Raw genomic sequence first — 21692 nt, forward strand, 5'->3', positions numbered from 1 at the left:
GCGCCGCCATCTTTGCGGGGCCCGGCGGCTGTACCGGGCCGGTTCCCCTCCCGGTCGCTTCCCTTCCCTCTCAGCGCTGCCCGGCCCGGCTCCACCCCAGCAGCGCCCAGTTCAGCTCGGGGGGGCCCGGATGGAAGTGGTGGGGCAGCAGAAGGGAAAATGGGGGGCACAGGGGTCGATCCAGCCCCGAAACGAGGGAGGGTCCTGGAGATCCAGGTGAAACCCAAGCACTGAAATAATGAGGGAACATCCAGGAGGACAAGCCAGGGCTTTATTATTTCCAGTGGCCTCGGGATAACGAGGGACAGGGACACCCCCGTGTCCTGGGAGGCTCTGGGGCAGGATCCGGGGGGAAAACGGAACCGTGGAGGGGGTCAAAGAACCCCGGGGGGCACATGGGGGTCCTGGGAAGGGGCGTCATCACCCAGGAGGAGCCATCAGGAGCCCGGGGACAGCTCGGGGCCTTCCTCGGGATCCACCAGCAGCCGCAAGAACTTCTGGTCGCCGAAGACGGCGCTGAGGCGGCTCTCGAGGAAGCGCTGCAGCTCCAGGATGGACTGCACGTCCGCCTTGTCCTGGGTGGGCGGGGGGGGGGGAAAAAACGGGGAATTGCAGAGGGGTGACCCCCCCCTCCCCCACCAGGGACACCGCCAACCCCCCCGGAGGGACCCCCAGACCTCGGTGAGGCGGTGGAACTGCCGCAGCAGGCGCCAGCCGTCGCGGGCGAACTCCTCGGGGCTGCCGTAGGGCGGGCTCAGCTTCTCCTGCAGCCGCGCCCGCATCAGCGTCAGGTCGATGGCGTCGTGGCCGTCCTGCGGGGCGGGCGGCGGGCTCAGGGATCCCGCCGCGAGCGGATCCCGCGGCGGATCCCCCCACCTCGATCCCCCGATCCCCGCCGGGCTCACCGGGGAGCTGGAGAGGCGCTGCAGGGGCCGGCAGGGCTCGTGGCACAGCAGCTCCAGCAGGACGAACTCGCACCTCTGCGGGGTTTGGGGAGGGGGTGAGGCCCCGGCGGGAGCGGCCGGATCCCCCCGGATCCCCCCAGGAGGGCCCCGCTCTCACCTGCTGGTCCTGGGGGCTCAGTTTGTGGGGAGGGCCCTGCTCCGCGTCTGCGCTGGGAGGGGAAAGCTCCTGGCACAGCAAGCACGTCCACTCGGGGCTGCGGGATCGGGAACGGGATCCCACGGGATCGGGAATGGGATCCCATGGGATTGGCGCCCAGAGACCCCCAGGGGTCTGGGATTGGGGGAGGGGCTGTTTGGGGTGGGGAGGGGGGATCCCATGAGGTTTAGGGTTGGGGGGGGGGATTCCCAGAGGGATCAGGGACAGGAGATCCCAGGATCCAAGAGGTCCCAGCAGATCCCAGGGGCAGTGGGTCCAGGGGGCACTCAGGGAGGTGACACGGGGCAGTGGATCCCGGGGCTCAGGGAGGGCTGCAGGGCGGCGGATCCCAGCAGATCCCGTACCTGGGCACGTCCTGCAGGGTGGGCAGGTGACAGTGCAGGTGGAAGCAGCGCTGGCAGCGGTCACACATCACCACGGCGCCGGCCTGGCCGCACACGCGGCAGCACGAGACCCCCGGGAGCCCCCCCGGGAGCCCCCCCGGGAGCTCCGGGCCGGGGGAGGAGGCCGGGACAGGGCCCGGCTCCCCCGGGGGAGGGGGCAGCAGCCCCACGGGTTTGGTGTCCCCAGTGTCCCCAGTGGGCGACTCCTGCTGCTCCTCCTGCGCGGGGGGACACGGTCAGGGAGGGGGGACCCTCACCGTGACAGGGGAGGGACACGGGGGACACTCACCTGGGCGGGGAGGGGACAGTGGGCGCTGGAGGGGACACGGGGGGCACTCACCTGGGCGGGGAGGGGACAGTGGGCGCTGGAGGGGACACGGGGGGCACTCACCTGGGCGGGGAGGGGACAGTGGGCGCTGGAGGGGACACGGGGGGCACTCACCTGGGCGGGGAGGGGACAGTGGGCGCTGGAGGGGACACGGGGGGCACTCACCTGGGCGGGGAGGGGACAGTGGGCGCTGGAGGGGACACCGGCGACGCTCACCTTGACAGGGAGGGCTCCATGTGGCTGCGCTGTCCCTGCAGTCCCCTCTGTCCCCTCTGTCCCTGGTGTCCCCGGTGCCGTCCCCGGTGGCCCCGCTGTTGGTGTCTCCGGCGTCCCCGGCGTGCCCTGCTCGATGACGATGACGCTGAAGTCGTCGGCCGAGGGCCCCGGGAAGATGCGGAACACGGGCGGCTGCGCCGGGTCCAGCTCCAGGTCCAGCTCCAGGCGCTCCAGGCTCACCCGCGGCTCCTTGGGGAGCCGGGTCCCGCCCTGCGCCAAGGGGGGGCCCCTCCTGCGGGGACAGCGGGGACACCGCACGGCTGGGGGACCCCAAACCGCCGGGGACAGAGCCGGGGAGCCCGGGGTGCCGACAGTGCCGGGGGACAAGGGACGGGGGAGCCCGGGGACAGTGACAACAGTGACAGGGCCCGCGAGTGTGGGGACAGGGGGACAAGGGACAGTGACAACAGTGACAGGGCCCGGGAGTGTGGGGACAGGGGGACAAGGGACAGTGACAACAGGGCCCGGGAGTGTGGGGACAGGGGGACAAGGGACAGTGACAACAGGGCCCGGGAGTGTGGGGACAGGGGGACAAGGGACAGTGACAACAGTGACAGGGCTCAGGAGCGCTGGGGACAAGGGACAGTGACAGGGCTCAGGAGCGTTGGGGACACAGGGACAAGGGACAGTGACAGGGCTCAGGAGCGCTGGGGACAGAGGACAGGGTCCTGACCAACCCTTGGCACGGGGGGACCCCAGGACGGGACAGGGACGTGCTGGCCAAGGGACATTAAGGGGGGGAGGGGCTGCAGGTGGCCCTGGGCAGAGGTGACAAAGGACAGACGGGTCCCTGGGGTCCGTCCTCCCCTCCCCCATGCTCTAATTACCGCTTAATGAGCAGCTTCTTAACGAACTTCTCCTCCCTGGGAGAATTCCCGGGGTCCCTCCTGGATAGGGGGGGAGGGGCGGTCAGGGCAGCCAGGGGGGCACTGGCAAACCCCAAATGTCACCTGGTCACAAGGGGTGACAAGGGACAGGGAGTCCCAGGAAGGTGACAAAGAACAGGGGATCCCAGGGGGGTGACAAAGGACAGGGGGTCCCGGGGAGGTGACAAGGGACAATGACAAAGGCCAGGGGGTCCTGGGGAAGTGACAAGGGACAATGACAAAGGCCAGGGGATCCCAGGGGGGTGACAAAGGACAGGGGGTCCTGGGGAAGTGACAAGGGACAATGACAAAGGCCAGGGGATCCCAGGGGGGTGACAAAGGACAGGGGGTCCCGGGGAAGTGACAAGGGACAATGACAAAGGCCAGGGGATCCCAGGGGGGTGACAAAGGACAGGGGGTCCCGGGGAAGTGACAAGGGACAATGACAAAGGCCAGGGGGTCCTGGGGAAGTGACAAGGGCCAGGGAGTCCCAGGGGGGTGACAAGGGACAATGACAAAGGCCAGGGGGTCCCAGGGGGGTGACAAGGGACAATGACAAAGGCCAGGGGGTCCCACGGGGGTGACAAAGGCCAGGGGGTCCCGGGGAGGTGACAAGGGACAATGACAAAGGCCAGGGGGTCCCAGGGGGGTGACAAAGGCCAGGGGGTCCCAGGGGGGTGACAAAGGCCAGGGGGTCCCGGGGAGGTGACAAGGGACAAGGCCCCACCCCCCACTCACCTCCTCCCTGCGGCGCCGGCGCTCTCGGGGGGGCTGGCGGCTGGTGACAAACACCCCGTCAGGGCCATCCCCGTCCCCTGTCCCCGTGTCCCCGCGTCCCCCCACTCACCCAGCTCGGGGCTCTCGGCCGGCTGCGGCTCCAGGTGGGGAGGGGACAGCTCGGGGGGACACCGCAGCAGCAGCCGGGGGGTCACCTGCCCCCCGCTGACCACCGTGGCCTGGGCGTGGCCCTGCAGGACATCGGGGGGGGAGGGGGGAGGGGGTGGGGACATCACCGGGGGGGCTCCCGGGGGGTGGCACCCCCCAAAGGTGTCCCCAGGTACCTGCGAGGCGGGGGAGGGGCTGGCGGCCGGGGGGCTCAGCGAGGGCGGGGGGCTCAGCGAGGGGGGGAGGGGATGCTCCGAAATGATGGTGCCTGGGGGGGGAGGGGACGGGGGGTCAGGGTGGCCCTGGGGGGTCCTGACACCCCTCGGGCCTTGTCACCCTGACTCTGGGACATCCTGTCCCTGTCACCTCTCCCTGGGACATCCTGTCCTTGTCACCCCTCCCTGGGACATCCTGTCCCTGTCACCCCCACCCTGGGACATCCTGTCCCTGTCACCCCCAACCTGGGACATCCTGTCCTTGTCACCCTGACTCTGGGACATCCTGTCCCTGTCACCCTGACTCTGGGACATCCTGTCCCCTGTCACCCCCTCCCTGGGACATCCTGTCCCTGTCACCCCCACCCTGGGACATCCTGTCCCTGTCACCCTGACTCTGGGACATCCTGTCCTTGTCACCCCCACCCTGGGACATCCTGTCCCTGTCACCCTGACTCTGGGACATCCTGTCCCTGTCACCCTCACCCTGGGACATCCTGTCCTTGTCACCCTGACTCTGGGACATCCTGTCCCTGTCACCCCCACCCTGGGACATCCTGTCCTTGTCACCCTGACTCTGGGACATCCTGTCCCTGTCACCCCCACCCTGGGACATCCTGTCCTTGTCACCCCCACCCTGGGACATCCTGTCCTTGTCACCCTGACTCTGGGACATCCTGTCCTTGTCACCCCTCCCTGGGACATCCTGTCCTTGTCACCCTGACTCTGGGACATCCTGTCCCTGTCACCCCCACCCTGGGACATCCTGTCCTTGTCACCCCTCCCTGGGACATCCTGTCCCTGTCACCCCCACCCTGGGACATCCTGTCCCTTGTCACCCCCACCCTGGGACATCCTGTCCTTGTCACCCCCACCCTGGGACATCCTGTCCCTGTCACCCCTCCCTGGGACATCCTGTCCTTGTCACCCCCACCCTGGGACATCCTGTCCCTGTCACCCCTCCCTGGGACATCCTGTCCCTGTCACCCTGACTCTGGGACATCCTGTCCTTGTCACCCCCACCCTGGGACATCCTGTCCCTGTCACCCTGACTCTGGGACATCCTGTCCTTGTCACCCTGACTCTGGGACATCCTGTCCCTGTCACCCTCACCCTGGGACATCCTGTCCCTGTCACCCCCACCCTGGGACATCCTGTCCCTGTCACCCCCACCCTGGGACATCCTGTCCTTGTCACCCCCACCCTGGGACATCCTGTCCCTGTCACCCCTCCCTGGGACATCCTGTCCTTGTCACCCTCACCCTGGGACATCCTGTCCTTGTCACCCTGACTCTGGGACATCCTGTCCCTGTCACCCTCACCCTGGGACATCCTGTCCCTGTCACCCCCACCCTGGGACATCCTGTCCCTGTCACCCCCACCCTGGGACATCCTGTCCTTGTCACCCCCACCCTGGGACATCCTGTCCCTGTCACCCCTCCCTGGGACATCCTGTCCTTGTCACCCTCACCCTGGGACATCCTGTCCTTGTCACCCTGACTCTGGGACATCCTGTCCCTGTCACCCCCACCCTGGGACATCCTGTCCTTGTCACCCTGACTCTGGGACATCCTGTCCTTGTCACCCCTCCCTGGGACATCCTGTCCCTTGTCACCCTGACTCTGGGACATCCTGTCCCTGTCACCCCCACCCTGGGACATCCTGTCCTTGTCACCCCCACCCTGGGACATCCTGTCCCTGTCACCCCTCCCTGGGACATCCTGTCCCTGTCACCCCTCCCTGGGACATCCTGTCCCTGTCACCCCCTCCCTGGGACATCCTGTCCCTGTCACCCCCTCCCTGGGACATCCTGTCCCTGTCACCCCTCCCTGGGACATCCTGTCCCTTGTCACCCCTCCCTGGGACATCCTGTCCCCTGCCACCTGCGTCCTCGCCCCTCCCATCCTCCGTCCCCCCACGTCCTGCCCCCTGCAGTCCCCTGTCACACGACACCCGTGTCCCTCGTGTCCCTGTCCCCTCGGGTGTCCCCGGGGTGTCCCCTGACCGAAGCTCTCGGCGCTCCTGGTCCAGGCCTGCAGGTCCCACTGGAATTTCATGTCCCCCTGCGGCTCCAGCGGCTCCAGCGGCTCCAGCGTCACCCGCAGGGCCCGCAGCAGCTGTGACTGGATCTGGGACATGGGGACATGGGGACACAGGGGACATGTGGGGACACTGCCCGGGGGGGACACAGGCAGGGGACAGGGCAGAGCACCCCAGGGACGTTGTCACAGCCCAGGGACACCCAGGGGACAGCCAGGGACACTGTGGGACCACAGTGCGGGGAACGGGATGTGGCACCCTGGTGGCAGCTGTCACCTCCCGGGGGTTTCCCGGGCAGCCACCATGGACAGGCCACAGCACCACGGGGACACCAGTGCGGTGGCAGCAGGGGACACAGGGGACACTTGGGGACCGTCCTGTCACCCCCTGAGCCCCAAATCAGGAGACACGGGGGACACCTGGGGACACTTGGGGACAAACTGACCCCTGAGCCCCAAATCAGGGGACACAGGGGACACCTGAGCCCAGGTGAGACCAGGCACAGCCCAGGGGTGGCTTCGCTCCCGGAGCGTGGAGTCCAGGTGACAGGGGACACAACTGTCCCCAAGTGCCACCCCTGGGGGTCCCGGCCCGAGGTTCTGGTCTGGGGGACTCTGAGGGGGTTTTGGGGTGTCTCCGAGTGGATTTATGGGGTGTCTCCGAGTGGATTTTTGGAGTGTCTCCGAGTGGATTTTTGGGGTGTCTCCGAGTGGATTTTTGGGGTGCTCTGAGGGGGTTTTGGGGTCTCTCCGAGGGGATTTTTGGGGTGCTCTGAGGGGGTTTTGGGGTGTCTCCGAGTGGATTTTTTGGGGTGCTCTGAGGGGGTTTTGGGCTCTCTCCGAGTGGATTTTTTGGGGTTCTCCCGGCCCTCACCAGCCTCCTGGAGAGCAGCAGGGCCGTGCCGTGGGCGCCGTCCAGGGCGCGGGTGGCGAAGCGCAGGACGTGCTCCTGCTGCCGCTGCGCCCGGCTCAGGGCGCGGTGCTGCCGCTCCAGCCGCTCCTGCTGCCCCTCCGTCACCCTCTGCAGGGGACAGCCGTGTCACAGCGCCGCCGCCGCCGCCGCGCCGCCGCCGCCAGGGGACGGCCCCGGGCTCACCTGGGCGTCGCTGACCAGCACCTTGCCGCGCTTGTTGAGCTCCTTCATGATCTGCAGGATGGCCATCTTCACCTCCACCTGCACGCGCTGCTGCACGTCCGACATGCGGCGGATGCTGCCGGGCACACGGCGGGGTCAGGGGACAGCGGGGACGGCGGGGACAGCGGGGACAGCGGGGACGGGGGGACGCGGGGACACCCACAAGGCGCGCAGCTCCTTGGTGGAGCGCTGCAGCACGGCGTGTTTGTCACCCAGGCGCTGCAGCAGGGCCGAGAGCGCCGAGCGCTGCTGGCAAACCGCCTCCTCCAGGGGCTGGGACCTGGGAGATTCGGGGGGAAAACGGGGAGAAATGGGGGGAAAAACAGGGAGAAATGGGGAGAAATGGGGAGAAAAGGGGGGTAATGGGGAGAAAACGGGGAGAAATGGGGGGAAAACGGGGAGAAATGGGGGGAAAACGGGGAGAAATGGGGAGAAAATGGGGAAAAAACAGGGAGATATGGGGAAAAAGTGGGGAAACAGGGAGAAAATAGGGAGAAATGGAGAAAAAGGGGGGAAATGGGGAGAAAATGGGTGAGAAATGGGGGGAAAGTGGGAAAAAACGGGGAGAAATGGGGAGAAAACAGGGAGAAATGGAGAGAAATGGGGGAAAGTGGGAAAAAATGGGGAGGAATGGGGAAAAATGGGGGGAATAGGGAGAAATGAGGGGAAATACGGCAAAAAATGGGGAGAAATGGGGGAAAACGGGAAGAAAACGGGGAGGAATGGGGAGAAAATGGGGGAAATGGGGAGAAATGGAGAAAAAAGGAGGAAATGGGGAGAAAATGGGGGAGAAATGGGGAAAACGAGAAAAAGGGGAAATGGGGGAAAATGGGGGAAAAGAAGGGAAATAAAAGAAACAGGGGAAGGGAAAGAGTAGGAAAAGAGGGGAAAAGGGGAAAGGGACAGGACAGGGAGCACAAAACGAGGGAAAAAGAGGGAGAAAAGGAAAAGGAAAAGAGGGAAATGGGGGAAAAAAAAAAGGGGAAAAAGGAAAAAATGGGGAAAGGGGGAAGAAAAAGGGAGGGAAAAGTGGGAGGGAAAAGAAAAATTAAGCCTGTAAGATCATTAACCACTAATAAGCTAATTAATCCTCATTAGGGATCAATTAGCTAATTAACTTGGTGAGTGAATGAAGGGGTTTTAGTAACAAGGTGCCCCAGGTAACAGATTCTGTCATTCAATCCCTAATTACCTTAATTCCGTTGAATCTTATCTAACGAAAACATTTCTCATGGCGCTAATGATGAAGTCAGCTAATTAATTAGGTAAACAAGCTAATTAAACACCTACTCAGCTAAGGAACCAAATCACTCAGTGACTCCCCCAGAAGTCTGACCGGTCTGAGAGGAAAACCAATAAAAACAAACCCAGCTGAACCATAAACAAAATTCACCTAAGACTGATTAAAGCCAAAATTAATTAAAACAATCAATAACATCACTAATTGATTAGTCACTAATCAGCTCTCTCCAGTTCCTCTGCTAATTCACTCTCACCTTCCTCAACCCTTCAGCGCCCGCCCAACTAACAAGTTTCGTTTATAAAATCAGTAGCTAATTGCAAGAGTAATTAAGTAGCAGTAATCAATTAACAAGAGTAATTAAGCTGCAGGCCAGCTCCAGGTGTTTTTCAATAACCAATTACCTTAATCAATTAATTAACAGCACCTCCAAGGGTGGCCCAGCTGAGCAGGTGCCCTTTCACACACCCAAACCCGTCCCCGTTCCCGGAGCGGGCCGCGGCGCTAATTAGGCATGCAAATGAGGGGGCGGGACTCACGGGTGGTGTCGGTGGGCGCCCAGGTGGCAGTCGCGGCAGGTGAGGGCGTCACAGGCGCTGCAGAACAGCGAGAGCCGCTCCGAGGGGTGGGCGGGGCACGGCCCCGGCACGGCCCCGGCGCCCGGCACGGCTGTGGGGACACCACGGGGACACCATGGGGACATTGGGGACAATGGGGACACTGGGGACACCATGGGGACACCATGAGGACATTGGGGACAATGGGGACACCACGGGGACACCATGGGGACACCATGGGGACATGGCCCCAGCGCCCGGCACGGCTGTGGGGACACCATGGGGACATTGGGGACACCACGGGGACACCATGGGGACACCATGGGGACATGGCCCCAGCGCCCGGCACGGCTGTGGGGACACCATGGGGACATTGGGGACACCACGGGGACACCATGGGGACACTGGGGACACCACGGGGACACCATGGGGACATGGCCCCGGCACGGCTGTGGGGACACCATGGGGACATTGGGGACATTGGGGACACCATGGGGACACCATGGGGACACCATGGGGACACGGCCCCGGCAAGGCCCCAGTGCCCGGCACGGCTGTGGGGACACCATGGGGACATTGGGGACACCATGGGGACACCATGGGGACACAGCCCCAGCGCCCGGCACGGCTGTGGGGACACCATGGGGACATTGGGGACACCATGGGGACACCATGGGGACACAGCCCCAGCGCCCGGCACGGCTGTGGGGACACCATGGGGACACCATGGGGACATGGCCCCGGCACGGATGTGGGGACACAATGGGGACATTGGGGATACCATGGGGACACCTTGGGGACACGGCCCCAGCAAGGCCCCAGCGCCCGGCACGGCTGTGGGGACACCATGGGGACATTGGGGACAATGGGGACACCATGGGGATACGGCCCTGGCACGGCCCCAGCGCCCGGCACGGCTGTGGGGACACCATGGGGACATTGGGAACATCATGGGGACATTATGGGGACACGATGGGGACACAGTCCTGGCACGGCTGTGGGGACACGGGGACGTGGGACATGGGGTCACGGGGATGTGGGAATGGGAACGGGAACAGGGGAAACGAAAATGGGAATGGGAATGAGAATGGGAAAGGGAAAATGGGAATGGGGAAATGGGAACGGGAAAACAGGACTGGGAACAGGAAAATGGGAATGGGCTGACACTGGGAACAGCACGGGGGAGGGAACTGAGATAGGACTGGGAATAGATGGGAGTGGGAATAACACCGGGAGCGGCGCTGGGATCACAGCGGGAATGGAGCCGGGATCACAGCGGGAATGGAGCCGCTGGGATCACAGCGGGAACGGAGCCGGGATCACAGCGGGAATGGAGCCGGGATCACAGCGGGAAGGGAGCCGGGATCACAGCGGGAATGGAGCCGGGATCACAGCGGGAATGGAGCCGGGATCACAGCGGGAATGGAGCCGGGATCACAGCGGGAACGGAGCCGGGATCACAGCGGGAACGGAGCCGGGATCACAGCGGGAATGGAGCCGGGATCACAGCGGGAATGGAGCCGGGATCACAGCGGGAAGGGAGCCGGGATCACAGCGGGAATGGAGCCGGGATCACAGCGGGAATGGAGCCGGGATCACAGCGGGAAGGGAGCCGGGATCACAGCGGGAATGGAGCCGGGATCACAGCGGGAATGGAGCCGGGATCACAGCGGGAATGGAGCCGGGATCACAGCGGGAATGGAGCCGGGATCACAGCGGGAACGGAGCCGGGATCACAGCGGGAACGGAGCCGGGATCACAGCGGGAATGGAGCCGGGATCACAGCGGGAAGGGAGCCGGGATCACAGCGGGAATGGAGCTGGGATCACAGCGGGAATGGAGCCGGGATCACAGCGGGAATGGAGCCAGGATCACAGCGGGAAGGGAGCCGGGATCACAGCGGGAAGGGAGCCGGGATCACAGCGGGAACGGAGCCGGGATCACACCAGGAACGGAGCCGGGATCACAGTGGGAATGGAGCCGGGATCACAGCGGGAACGGAGCCGGGATCACAGTGGGAATGGCACCAGGAATGACACTGGGATGGATCTGCTGGCAGGGTCCCACCCTGCACAGGGCAGGGACGGGAGGTGACAGGGAGGTGACAGAGGTGACCCGGAGGTGACAGAGGGGACAGGGACTCACCCAAGGCCCTCACGGTGTGGTCCCGAGTGTACCTGACCCTCTGGTGGGCCTCCACGCAGGTGTCACACAGCGGCTCCGCGCACTCCAGGCAGAACCTGGTGGCCGCCGCGTTGTCCTCACAGCTGGTGCAGCTCTGGGGACAAGGGACACGCTGGGGGACCTCCCTCCCCGTCCCCAATCAGCGCTAATTAGCACGAACTAATTAGCTAATGCGTACCTGCCCGCTGGCCTGGCCCAGGGCTGTGCCAGCCGCGCTGTCCTGCAGGAAGAAGTTCTCCATGATGTCACCCAGGGGACACTGCTGGTGGCACACGGGGCAGTCGAACGCTGAGGGGACAGAGAGAGGACACAGTCACCCCACACGCCCCTCTGTCACCTGCATTTGTCACCAAAGGCCGGCTCGTTAGTGGGGCGGGGGCTGGGGACCTCCAAACGGAGCCCCAGGGCCACCGATGTCACCTCGGAGAGGTCCCTGGAGGCCGCAGAACCTCCCCACAGAGGGGACAGGGAGGGTGACAAGGGGTCACCGACGGGGCTGGGGACAGGGATGGTGACAAGGAGTCGCCGATGGAGTCGGTGTCCTCCAGGCGGGGACAATGCCACACTGGGGTCACCGTGTCCCCTGGGGTGGACACGCGGGTCCCCCCCGTTTCCATAGAGCTCCCCGAGTTCTGAGTCATTCCTGCAGCAACCCAGGAACTCCCGGTGATCCCAATAATTCCCTGAGCTCCCAGAAACCCCCAGTGTCCTCCACAAGCCAGCGATCCCAGTAACCCCCAAAAATCCCACCGACCACCTGCGATCCCGGTAAACCAAAGCGCTTTCCCGGTGCTCCGGGGGGTCAAAGCAGTAAACCCCAGCGATCCCGGTGCTCCCGGTAACCCCCGGTCACGGCAGTAAACCCCAGCGATCCCGGTGCTCCCGGTAACCCCCGGTCACGGCAGTAAACCCCAGCGATCCCGGTGTTCCCGGTAACCCCCGGTCACGGCAGTAAACCCCAGCGATCCCGGTGTTCCCGGTAACCCCCGGTCACGGCAGTAAACCCCAGCGATCCCGGTGTTCCCGGTAACCGCCATCGCTCCCACCTCACACGCCCCCCCCTCACCCTGCCCGTCGCCGCCGTCGAGGCAGCCCCGGCACACGGAGTGCAGGCAGGGCAGCAGCCGCGGCTCCCGCTGGGGGCTGAGCCGCTCCCGGCAGGCGCCGCAGAGCTCCAGCAGCCCGAGCGGCTCCGCCGGCTCCGCTCCCTTCGCCCCGGGGCCGTTCCCCACCGCCGGCGGCAGCGGCACCGACATGGCCGCCGAGTCTCCCTCAGTCGGCCACACCGCCTCAAGCTCCCGCCCCCCCTGCCGGCAGCTAATCAGCGCCCGCTGCGCGCGATTGACAGCGAGGAGAACCAATTGTAGGATTGGGGGGCGGAATTTGACAGCGCAAGGGAGATATGGGAGAGGAGCAGGCGGGAAAGGGCGGGAAAACGCCTCTTGCACGTGAACGTGAGCAGACCAATCAGCACGGAGGGACGGCCGGAGCTGAACCAATCAGCAGCAAAAGAGCCGCGAGGGAGGCGGAGACTTCTTGGGCGGATCGGCCAATCGACATCGGCGTGCTGCGGGGAGGCGGGGCCGAGGCTGTGATCGACAGCTGTACAAACTAATGGGGAGCAGAAGCGGGGAGGGACTGGGAGTTACTGGGGTCATTGGGGATTAATGGGATCACGGGGGATTGCTGGGATCGCCGGGAATTACTGGGGTCACCGGGGGTTACTGGGATCACTGGGGGTCACTGGGAGCACTGGGGGTCACTGCAGGTCACTGGGATCACTGGGAGCACTGGGGAGACACAGGAGTTTACTGGGATCACTGGGGGTCACTGCAGGTCACTGGGATCACTGGGAGCACTGGGAAGGAACAGAGGGTTACTGGGATCACTGGGCGTTACTGGGAGCACTGGGCAGCAGAACTGGGGAGGGACTGGGAACCCTAAGAAGGGACTGGGAGAGCTGCAGGGTTGAACTGGGAGCACTGGGGACTGCAGCAAGGGGTCACTGGGAACACTGCAGAGAGCACGGAGGCTTACTGGCAATGCTGGGAGGACACTGGTGGCTACTGGGGACATTACTGGCAGGGCCCTGGGACCAACGGCTGCGCTGGTGGCCGTGGGGCAGTCCCCCCTCAATGTCCCCTCCCACCCCCTCGGTGTCCCCCCATGTCCCCTGGCTGTGTCCTGGGGGGTCCCCGCGCGGGTCACGGGGGCGTTGGCGACAGAGCCGTGGCACGGCCGGTGTCAGCGGCGCAGGGAGGGCTGTGGCCCAGAGCTGAGACGGGGACACGCCGCAGGGGCCAGGGGCGGTTTTTAGTGTGACAAACGGCAAGAACAGCACCAAAACGGCCGACAAAACCCTGAGTTCATCGTCGCCATCTGTGGAGGGGGACGGGAGCCACGTGTCCCCTGCGTCCCCCCAGGTGTCCCACCCGTGGCCGCGGTGGGGTCGCAGTCACGGAACAGTTTGGGCGGAGGGACCTTCCCCCGACGCAGCTTCTCTGGGAATGCCACCCCAGCCCCTCACAGGCAGGAATTTCTCCCCAGAATTCCACCTTCTCCAGTGGCAAAGCCGTTCCCCGCGTCCTGGCGCTCCAGGCCCTTGTCCCAAGTCCCTCTGCAGCTCTTGGAGCCCCTTCCGGCACTGGGAGGGGCTCTCAAGTGTCCCTGGATCCAGGTGGGACACCTCGGCTCTGTCCATCCCATGCCCAGCTCAGTTCCAGAACGTTCTGGGGGTCAGGGATGTCACCACCCCCAGCACCAGAGCCGCCGAGCTTCCCGGGCTCCGCTGGCTCTCCATGCCGCGGCGTTGGCCGTGGCCAACCTCCTCCTGGGTGTTCGGGGTGCCCCAGCCCAGTTCCCGGCAGGATTTGTTCCCTGATCCCGCCGCTGCTCGGAGCCCCGGGTGTCCCCCAACGTCCCCGTTCCAGCTGGGGCTGCTCCGCTCCTCCTCTCCTGTCACCGGGAACGTCCCCGCGGCGTCCCGCACCCGACGGAGAACGTCACAGCCGCCTCCTCCAGGCTTCACCCCGGGGGCTGCACCCAGGGGCCCCCAGGCTCACCCTCCAGGCCCCTCGAGGGGCAGGGACCCCTCCTCACGCCGTGTGAGTGGGGCCGGCACCCGCGGCGTCCGGCCACGTGCCCAGTCCAGGCTCTGGAGGTAGCCCCGGTGGCAGTCCCGGTGGTGGCCCCAGCGATGGCCCAGGTGGTGGCCCCGGTGGCAGTCCCGGTGGTGGCCCCAGCGATGGCCCAGGTGGTGGCCCCGGTGGCAGTCCCGGTGGTGGCCCCAGCGATGGCCCTGGTGGTGGTCCTGGTGGCAGCCCTGGAGGTGGCCCCGGCAGTGTCCCCTGCACTGTCACCGGTAGTGTCCCCGGCGAGGTCCCTGGCAGTGTCCCCTGCAGTGTCCCTGGCATTGTCCCCGCTGAGGTCCCCGGCACTGTCCCCAGCGATGTCCCCAGCGATGTCCCCGGCAGTGTCCCCTGCATTGTCCCCAGTGGTGTCCCCTGCACTGTCCCCAGCGCTGTCCCCGGCAGTGTCCCCGGCGATGTCCCCAGCGACGTCCCTGGCACTGTCCCCAGCGACGTCCCCGGCAGTGTCCCCTGCACTGTCCCCAGTGCTGTCCCCGGCAGTGTCCCCGGCGATGTCCCCAGCGACGTCCCCGGCACTGTCCCCAGCGGTGTCCCCTGCACTGTCCCCAGCGCTGTCCCCGGCAGTGTCCCCGGCGATGTCCCCAGCGACGTCCCTGGCACTGTCCCCAGCGGTGTCCCCGGCAGTGTCCCCTGCACTGTCCCCAGCGCTGTCCCCGGCAGTGTCCCCGGCGATGTCCCCAGCGCTGTCCCTGGCACTGTCCCCGTCAGTGTCCCCGGCAGCGTCCCCGGCGGGGTCCCGGGGTGCGAGGCGGCGGCGTGGCGCTCCAGGAGGGTGCGGTGGGAGAAGCCCTTGGTGCAGAGGCGGCACTGGAAGCGCTCGGGGCGGTGCGTGCGCATGTGAACGTTGAGGGAGCTCTTCTGCGTGAAGCGCTTGCAGCAGACGCCGCACTGGAAGGCGCGGACGCCCGTGTGCGTCACCATGTGCTTCAGCAGGTAGTCCCGCAGCGAGAAGGAGCGCCAGCAGATGGAGCACTGGTGGGGCTTCTCGCCTGCGGGGAGGAAAACGGGGAGGCTGGGGTCAGCGTGGGTCGGCAGGGGTCAGTGTGGGTCAGTGTGGGTCGGCAGGGGTCAGTGTGGGTCAGTGTGGGTCAGTGTGGGTCGGCAGGGGTCAGTGTGGGTCAGTGTGGGTCAGTGTGGGTCAGTGTGGGTCAGCGTGGGTCGGCAGGGGTCAGTGTGGGTCAGTGTGGGTCAGTGTGGGTCGGCAGGGGTCAGTGTGGGTCAGTGTGGGTCAGTGTGGGTCGGCAGGGGTCAGTGTGGGTCAGTGTGGGTCAGTGTGGGTCGGCAGGGGTCAGTGTGGGTCAGCATGGGTCAGCGTGGGTCGGCAGGGGTCAGTGTGGGTCAGTGTGGGTCAGTGTGGGTCGGCAGGGGTCAGTGTGGGTCAGTGTGGGTCAGTGTGGGTCAGTGTGGGTCAGTGTGGGTCAGTGTGAGTCGGCAGGGATCAGTGTGGGTCAGCGTGGGTCGGCAGGGGTCAGTGTGGGTCAGTGTGGGTCAGTGTGGGTCAGTGTGGGTCAGTGTGGGTCAGCGTGGGTCAGTGTGAGTCGGCAGGGGTCAGTGTGGGTCAGTGTGGGTCAGTGTGGGTCAGTGTGGGTCAGCGTGGGTCGGCAGGGGTCAGTGTGGGTCAGTGTGGGTCAGTGTGGGTCAGTGTGGGTCGGCAGGGGTCAGTGTGGGTCAGTGTGGGTCAGTGTGAGTCGGCAGGGGTCAGTGTGGGTCAGTGTGGGTCAGTGTGGGTCAGTGTGGGTCAGCGTGGGTCGGCAGGGGTCAGTGTGGGTCAGTGTGGGTCAGCGTGGGTCGGCAGGGGTCAGTGTGGGTCAGTGTGGGTCAGCGTGGGTCGGCAGGGGTCAGTGTGGGTCAGTGTGGGTCAGTGTGGGTCAGCGTGGGTCGGCAGGGGTCAGTGTGGGTCAGTGTGGGTCAGTGTGGGTCAGCGTGGGTCGGCAGGGGTCAGTGTGGGTCAGTGTGGGTCAGTGTGGGTCGGCAGGGGTCAGTGTGGGTCGGTGTGGGTTGGTACCGGTCAGTGTGGGTCAGCAGGGGTCAACAGGGGTCAGTGTGGGTCAGCAGGGGTCAACAGGGGTCAGTGTGGGTCAGTGTGGATTGGCAGGGGTCAGTGTGGGTCAGCACGGGTCAACAGGGGTCAGTGTGGGTCAGTGTGGATTGGCAGCGGTCAGTGTGGGTCAGCACGAATTGGTACTGGTCAGTGTGGGTCACTGTGGGTCAGTGTGGATTGGCAGCGGTCAGTGTGGGTCAGCATGGACTGGTACTGGTCAGTGTGGGTCACTGTGGGTCAGTGTGGATTGGCAGTGGTCAGTGTGGGTCAGGGTGGATTGGTACTGGTCAGTGTGGGTCAATGTGGGTCAGGGTGGATTGGTACTGGTCAGTGTGGGTCAATGTGGGTCAGGGTGGATTGGCAGCGGTCAATGTGGGTCAGTGTGGGTCAGGGTGGATTGGCAGCGGTCAGTGTGGGTCAGTGTGGGTCAGCATCAGTCAACAGGGACCAATGTGGGTCAATATGGATCAATATGGATCAATAGGGGCCCACGTACATTCATACAGGTCACTGTGGATCGATACGAGTCGTGGGTCAATGGGGGTCAAAAGGGGTCAACGTGGATCGATACAGGTCAACATGAACCCAAAATGGATCAACGTGGGTCAACGTGGATCAACACAAGTCAACATGAACCCAAAATGGATCAACATGGGTCAACGTGGATCAATACAGGTCAACATGAACCCAAAATGGATCAACGTGGGTCAACGTGGATCAACACAAGTCAACATGAACCCAAAATGGATCAACGTGGGTCAACGTGGATCGATACAGGTCAACATGAACCCAAAATGGATCAACGTGGGTCAACGTGGATCAACACAAGTCAACATGAACCCAAAATGGATCAACATGGGTCAACGTGGATCAATACAGGTCAACATGAACCCAAAATGGATCAACGTGGGTCAACGTGGATCAATACAGGTCAACATGAACCCAAAATGGATCAACGTGGGTCAACGTGGATCAATACAGGTCAACATGAACCCAAAATGGATCAACGTGGGTCAATGTGGATCAATACAGGTCAACATGAACCCAAAATGGATCAACATGAGTCAACATGAACCCAAAATGGATCAACATGGGTCAACGTGGATCAATACAGGTTAACATGGATCAACAGGGATTGCTCCAGATCAACATGGGCCAAAATGGATCAACGTGGGTCAATACTGGTCAGCACAGGCCAACAGGGATCAATGTGGGTCAATACGGGTCAACACGGATTGATACAGGTCAATGTGGATTGATACAGATCAATGTGGACCAAACTGGACCAATAGATCAATGCAGGTCAGCACAGGCCGGCACAGGCCAGCCCTGGTCAGCACTGGTCAGCACTGGTCAGCACTGGTCAGCACTGGTCAGCACTGATCAGCACTGGCCAGCACTGGTCAGCACAGGCCAGCGCTGGTCAGCACAGGCCAGCCCTGGTCAGCACAGGCCAGCCCTGGTCAGCACTGGTCAGTACAGGCCAGCACTGGTCAGCACAGGCCAGCCCCGGTCAGTACAGGCCAGCCCTGGTCAGCACTGGTCAGTACAGGCCAGCACTGGTCAGCACAGGCCGGCACTGGTCAGCACAGGCCAGCCCTGGTCAGCACTGGTCAGCACAGGCCAGCACTGGTCAGCACTGGTCAGCACAGGCCAGCCCTGGTCAGCACTGGTCAGCACAGGCCAGCATTGGTCAGTACAGGCCGGCACTGGTCAGCACAGGCCAGCACTGGTCAGCACAGGCCAGCGCTGGTCAGCACTGGTCAGTACAGGCCAGCCCTGGTCAGCACTGGTCAGCACAGGCCAGCATTGGTCAGTACAGGCCGGCACTGGTCAGTACAGGCCAGCACTGGCCAGCACTGGTCAGTACAGGCCAGCATTGGTCAGCACTGGTCAGCACAGGCCAGCTCTGGTCAGTACAGGCCAGCACTGGTCAGCACAGGCTGGCACTGGTCAGCACTGGTCAGCACAGGCCAGCACTGGTCAGCAATGGCCGGCACTGGTCAGCACTGGTCAGCATAGGCCAGCACTGGTCAGCACAGGCCAGAATTGGTCAGCACTGGCCAGCACAGGCCAGCACTGGTCAGCACAGGCCAGCATTGGTCAGCACTGGTCAGCACAGGTCAGTACAGGCCAGCACTGGTCAGCACTGGTCAGCACTGGTCAGCCCTGGTCAGCACAGGCCAGCACTGGTCAGCACAGGCCAGCACTGGTCAGCACTGGTCAGCACTGGTCAGCACTGGTCAGCACAGGCCAGCACTGGTCAGCACAGGCCAGCTCTGGTCAGCACTGGTCAGCACTGGTCAGCACTGGTCAGCACTGGTCAGCACAGGCCAGCACTGGTCAGCACTGGTCAGCACTGGTCAGCACAGGCCAGCATTGGTCAGCACAGGCCAGCACTGGTCAGCACTGGTCAGCACTGGCCAGCCCTGGTCAGCCCTGGTCAGCACTGGTCAGCACAGGCCAGCACTGGTCAGCACTGGCCCGCCCTGGTCAGCACTGGCCAGCATTGGTCAGCACTGGCCAGCCCTGGTCAGCACTGGTCAGCACTGGTCAGCACTGGTCAGCACAGGCCAGCGCTGGTCAGCACTGGTCAGCACTGGCCAGCACTGGCCAGCATTGGTCAGCACAGGCCAGCACTGGTCAGCACAGGCCAGCCCTGGTCAGCACTGGTCAGCACTGGTCAGCACAGGCCAGCCCTGGTCAGCACTGGTCAGCACTGGTCAGCACAGGCCAGCACTGGCCAGCCCTGGTCAGCACTGGTCAGCACTGGTCAGTACAGGCCAGCCCTGGTCAGCACAGGCCAGCACTGGTCAGCACTGGTCAGCACTGGTCAGCACTGGTCAGCACTGGTCAGCACTGGCCAGCACTGGTCAGCACTGGCCAGCCCTGGTCAGCACTGGTCAGCACTGGCCAGCCCTGGTCAGCACTGGTCAGCACTGGTCAGCACTGGTCAGCCCTGGCCAGCCCTGGTCCGCACAGGCCCACGTGGGTCACCCCGGCTCCACTCCGGCCAGCGCGGCTCAGTGACTGGCCCTCCGGGGCCGGATCCCGGCCCGCACGGACGGACACAGGGCACCCCCGGCGGTGCCCACCACACCCGCGAGCGTCCCCGTGTCCCCCCGCTCACCTGAGTGGATGAACATGTGCTTGGTGTAGTTCTTGCGGGAGCTGAAGCTCTTCTGGCAGTGCCCGCACTGGTAGGGGGGCTGCGGGCCGCGGGGGGGCCCGGCCGGGGGGGCCATGGGGACAGTCCCCCCCTCCGCGCCGCCCTCGTAGGGCGCCGCCAGCGCCGGGGGCGCCCCGAAGGCGAAGCCGTCCCCCGCCGGCGCCTCCCGGCCGCGCTGGGGCCCCAAGGCGGCGCCGCCGTCGTCGCCGGGCCAGGGAGGCAGGAAAGCGTCGGGGAAAACCTCGGGGGCGCCGAAAAACGGGGGCTCCGCGGCGGGGAAAGCCGGGGGGGCCACGCCCGGCGGGGCGACACCTTCCTGAGGCCCCCCTTCCTCCTCTCCCTCCTCTCCCTCCTCCTCCTCCTCGTCGTCCTCCTCATCCTCCTCCTGCAGGTCGCGGCGCTCCTCCTTGAGCGCGGGCGCCAGGCGCAGCGGCTGCCGCTGCTTGCGGCTGTGCCCGCCGGGCACCGGCAGCGCCCCGAGCCCCGGCGGCGACACCGGCGGAGCCTTGCGGGACGGCGGCGGCGGCGGCGGCGGCAGCGCGGCGGGGCCGCGGCCCTGCGAGATGATCTGCGTGCACTCGTCGATGACCGTCTTGATCTGCAGCACGGAGGCGGCCGTGAGGATGTGCAGCGCCTCGGAGCGGGCCACCACCAGGCTGCCGCTGTAGAGGAACTCGACGAGCTGGCGCACGGCGGCCGAGGGCACCACGGGCGGCACCTCGATGGCCGAGTGGCCCAGCAGCAGCTTGTCGTGGAAGAAGGGGCTGCCGGCGGCCAGCACGCAGCGGTGGGCGCGCAGCGAGGCCTCGCGGATGCGCACGGTCACGTCGCAGAACTGCCCGGCCACGCGCTGCCCGTTGAGCGTCTCCAGCAGCGAGCGGCTGAAGTTGTGCAGGTGGATGTAGTGCACGGCCTCGTCCGGCATGGCCGCGGGGACACCGGGGGGGACACGGGGGACACGGGGGGGGACACGGGGGATGTGGGGACACAGGGACACCAGGGACACCGGGAACACGGGGACACTGGGGACACGGTGGGGAGAGAGGGGACACGGACACACTGGGGACACAGGGACACGGGGGACACGTGGACACTGAGGACACGGGGACACGGAGGGGATAGAGGGGGCAATGAGAACACGGGGGACGCTGGGGACACTGCGGAGATGGAGGGGACACAGGGACACCCCTATAGCCCCTATATGTCCCCTATAGGCCCTATTTGTCCTCTATATATTGGGGACACAGTGGAGATAGAGGGGACACAGGGGACACTGGGGACACTGGGGACACAGTGGAGATAGAGGGGACACGGTGGACACAGAGATGGCAGTGACAGCTGGGGACACGGGGATGGCGGGGACACAGGGACACGGGGGACACAGAGATGGCAGTGACAGCTGGGGACACGGCAAGAGCCGGAGGTGGTGGGGACAGCAGGGACAATGGGGACACAGGGATTGTGTAGACACGGGGACAGCAGGGACGCGGGGACACCGGGATGTTGGGGACACCCAGCGGGACAGCGGCGAGGCTGGCGGTACCTGGGGAAAGAGAGACGGGGCTGGGGACGTGGGGATATCACCGGGCCCTGGGGCCGCCCCGTGTGACGTCACCAGCGCCAGGGGACACTGACGGGGACACGGTGTGACGTCACCGCGCGCCGTGCACTGTGCCGATGACATCACGGGGCGGCCCGAGGGACGCCGGGCGCGATGTCCCCGGCCTGTCACGACAGCCGGAACCACCCGAGCCAATTCCTCCTCCTCCCTCGGGATCTCCCGGCCCGACCCGTTCCCCTCCCCACCCCCAAAACCTCCGGGACACCCCTCCGGGCCCCTCCCCCACACCTCGCTCCGGCGCCCGCCGCCGCCGCTCTCTGACGTCACTTCCGCCGGACCGGACCGGAAGCGATGGTGGATCATAGAGAGGGGCCCAGCGCGCCCCCCTCGCCGCCATAGAGACGGGGAGGAGCGGCCGGGACGGGTGGCGCCCCCTGGCGGGGCGGGGGGTTCCTTTGGGTCGTGGCTCATCACGGATCGTCCGTAGGGACCCCGGGAGCGGGACCCCAATGTCCCCGCAGAGACCCCCATGGGGACCCCAG

The 21692-nt window shown here is 65.1% G+C and overlaps 2 protein-coding genes across 2 annotated transcripts; both read right to left on the reverse strand.

The window, feature by feature from the left end:
- Positions 1 to 249: 249 nt before the first annotated feature.
- TRIM28 (tripartite motif containing 28) lies at positions 250 to 21486 on the reverse strand. Its single transcript, XM_066208442.1, has 19 exons — positions 21439 to 21486; positions 19551 to 21132; positions 11409 to 11518; positions 11192 to 11324; positions 9029 to 9158; positions 7413 to 7529; positions 7211 to 7325; positions 6989 to 7135; positions 6081 to 6204; positions 4037 to 4128; positions 3823 to 3943; positions 3714 to 3753; positions 2937 to 2996; positions 2050 to 2341; positions 1467 to 1723; positions 1063 to 1159; positions 906 to 980; positions 678 to 812; positions 250 to 575 (listed from the first exon to the last, which is right to left on the reverse strand). The coding sequence occupies exons 2-19, from the start codon at positions 20512 to 20514 to the stop codon at positions 438 to 440; spliced, it is 3147 nt and encodes a 1048-aa protein (XP_066064539.1). The 5' UTR covers positions 20515 to 21132; positions 21439 to 21486; the 3' UTR covers positions 250 to 437.
- Positions 14249 to 15475, reverse strand: LOC136305035 (putative per-hexamer repeat protein 5). The gene has a single exon (XM_066208443.1). The coding sequence runs from the start codon at positions 15298 to 15300 to the stop codon at positions 14326 to 14328; it is 975 nt and encodes a 324-aa protein (XP_066064540.1). The 5' UTR covers positions 15301 to 15475; the 3' UTR covers positions 14249 to 14325.
- Positions 21487 to 21692: the final 206 nt, after the last annotated feature.

This window comes from Chamaea fasciata, unplaced genomic scaffold (genome assembly GCF_029207755.1).
Source record: "Chamaea fasciata isolate MVZ Bird 193981 ecotype frontalis unplaced genomic scaffold, bChaFas1.0.hap1 SCAF_249, whole genome shotgun sequence".
Taxonomy (NCBI): Eukaryota; Metazoa; Chordata; class Aves; order Passeriformes; family Sylviidae; genus Chamaea; species Chamaea fasciata.

Bases quoted from the DNA above. Each gene is read 5' to 3' on its own strand.
- LOC136305035 (XM_066208443.1), bottom strand. From the start codon at position 15,300: ATGGTGACGCACACGGGCGTCCGCGCCTTCCAGTGCGGCGTCTGCTGC.
- TRIM28 (XM_066208442.1), bottom strand. From the start codon at position 20,514: ATGCCGGACGAGGCCGTGCACTACATCCACCTGCACAACTTCAGCCGC. The intron at 11,519-19,550 runs GTGAGCGGGGGG...CTGTCCCCTCAG, and splicing joins GCACATGTTCATCCACTCAG to CGTTCGACTGCCCCGTGTGC. The intron at 11,325-11,408 runs GTACGCATTAGC...CCTTGTCCCCAG, and splicing joins TGGGCCAGGCCAGCGGGCAG to AGCTGCACCAGCTGTGAGGA.